At 47.6% G+C, this 1,895-nt stretch overlaps 1 protein-coding gene across 3 annotated transcripts in view; it reads right to left on the reverse strand.

Annotated features, from left to right (window-relative positions):
* Window positions 1-480: 480 nt before the first annotated feature.
* Window positions 481-1,895, reverse strand: part of APOBEC1 (apolipoprotein B mRNA editing enzyme catalytic subunit 1) — a 20,132-nt gene continuing 18,717 nt past the window's right edge. For all 3 annotated transcript variants that reach the window (XM_017512292.2, XM_037732742.1, XM_017512295.2), the window contains one exon: window positions 481-799. In XM_017512292.2, the coding sequence (XP_017367781.1) occupies window positions 650-799 (150 nt within the window). In that variant the 3' untranslated portion in view covers window positions 481-649. The remainder of the gene's footprint in view (window positions 800-1,895) is intronic.

Raw genomic sequence — 1,895 nt, forward strand, 5'->3', positions numbered from 1 at the left:
AAAAAAAAAAAAAAAGAAGGTGTGATTCCAAGATGAAGTCATTAAAGTCATGGAAATTTCCACCTTGATCTCTCTTAGATCACCTGCCCTGGGCGAGGTACGGTGGTGGCTCACACCAGTAATCCCAGCACTTTGGGAGGTCGAGGCTGGTGGACCACTTGAGTCCAGGACTTTGAGACCAGCCTGGGCAACATGGCAAAGCTCCATCTCTACAAGAAATTCTTCAAAAGATAACTTAATCTGTAGGAAGTCAATTCCCATGTCCCGAGTTTATTTAAGCAACCCTGTTGAGAGGCCTACGTGGCAAGAAATTGAAACCTTCTACCAGCCGCTAGCACGAACTTGCCGGCCACCTGAGCCTGGCGCCTGGGAATCATTCTGCAGCCTCAGTCAAGCCTTCAAATGACTGCAGCCGTGCCTGCCATCTTGACTGCAACCTCCTAGGGGACCGGAGACAGGAACACACACTTAAGCTGCTTCTAAATTCCTTCCCCACAGAAACTGTGAGCGATAATACATATTTATTGTTGGTTTAAGCTACGGAGTTTTGGGGTACCTTGTGAGCATTTCTAGATTCTAAATGGCATTCACCCGTTAGTGGGTCATCATTGCTTGTTCTTGAGTCAGGACACACGTGGAATCACTCTGTTCATCTCCAAGTCACGGAAGGCTGGATCAGCCCTGCAGCTAAAAGGATGTGTGGTGGAATCATTTGGTAATGGCAGTTTTGAAGATGAAGTCTGAAAAATGTAAGTCGATTTTGCCGTCTTCTTGAAATCTTTAAACAAGGTGGAAGACCCTGGAATAAAAAAGGATTATATTTCATCCTTAAGATAAATATTTTAATTAATACTATTATCATCACAAACATTTGTAAATGTCAATCGGAAGACGATTTAACTACTTCTCTTTTTTTTGAGACGGGATCTTGCTGTGGACTCAGTGCATTCACCCAGGCCGGAGTACAGTGGCGCGGCCATAGCTCACCGCAGCCTCAACCTCCTGGGCTCAAGCATTTCTCCCACCTCAGCCTCCCAAGTAGCCGGGACTGCAGGCGTGCATCACGACACCCAGCTAATTTTTTTGTGTTTTTTTTGAGACATGGTTTCATGATGTTGCCCAGGCTAGTGTCCAACTCCTGGGCTCTAATCATCCACTCCGCTCTGCCTCCCAAAGTGCTGGGATCACAGGCATGAGCCATCGCACCCGGCCTGAGCTACTGCTTTCAAGAGAATCCAAGCCAGGCGTGGTGGCTCACGCCTGTAATCCCAGCACTTTGTGAGGCCAAGGCAGGTGGATCACGAGGTCAAGAGATTGAGACCATCCTAGCCAACATGGTGAAACCCCATCTCTACTAAAAATACAAAAATTAGCTGGACATGGTGGCGTGCACCTGTAGTCCCAGCTACTCGGGAGGCTGAGGCAGGAAAATTGCTTGAACCTGGGAGGCAGAGGTTGCAGTGAGCCGAGATTGCGCCATTGCACTCCAGCCTGGCGCCTGGCGACAGAGCGAGACTTTGTCTCAAAAAAAAAAAAGAGAATCCAGTGGAACACATACATTTTCTTCAATAAGATTACACATGCTAATAAGGGAAAAGGGAATATCTGAAATACAGTAGAGCCAATATGTGTTGTGGTAACAAGAACAATAATGAGGATAAAGGCAGACGCGATGACACATGCGTGTGGTTCTAGCCACACAGGAGGCTGAGGTCAGAGGATTGCTTGAGGCCAGGAATTCAGAGTTTGAGGCTGTGTTATGCGTGAGGGTGCCTGTGAATAGCCACTACACCCCAGCCCAGGCAATGTAGCAAGACCCTGTGGGTTAAAAGATAATAATAATGGTCGAGTGCAGTGCCTCACGCCTGTAATCCCAGCACTTTGGGAGGCAGAGG

Source organism: Cebus imitator, unplaced genomic scaffold (genome assembly GCF_001604975.1).
Source record: "Cebus imitator isolate Cc_AM_T3 unplaced genomic scaffold, Cebus_imitator-1.0 Scaffold469, whole genome shotgun sequence".
Taxonomy (NCBI): Eukaryota; Metazoa; Chordata; class Mammalia; order Primates; family Cebidae; genus Cebus; species Cebus imitator.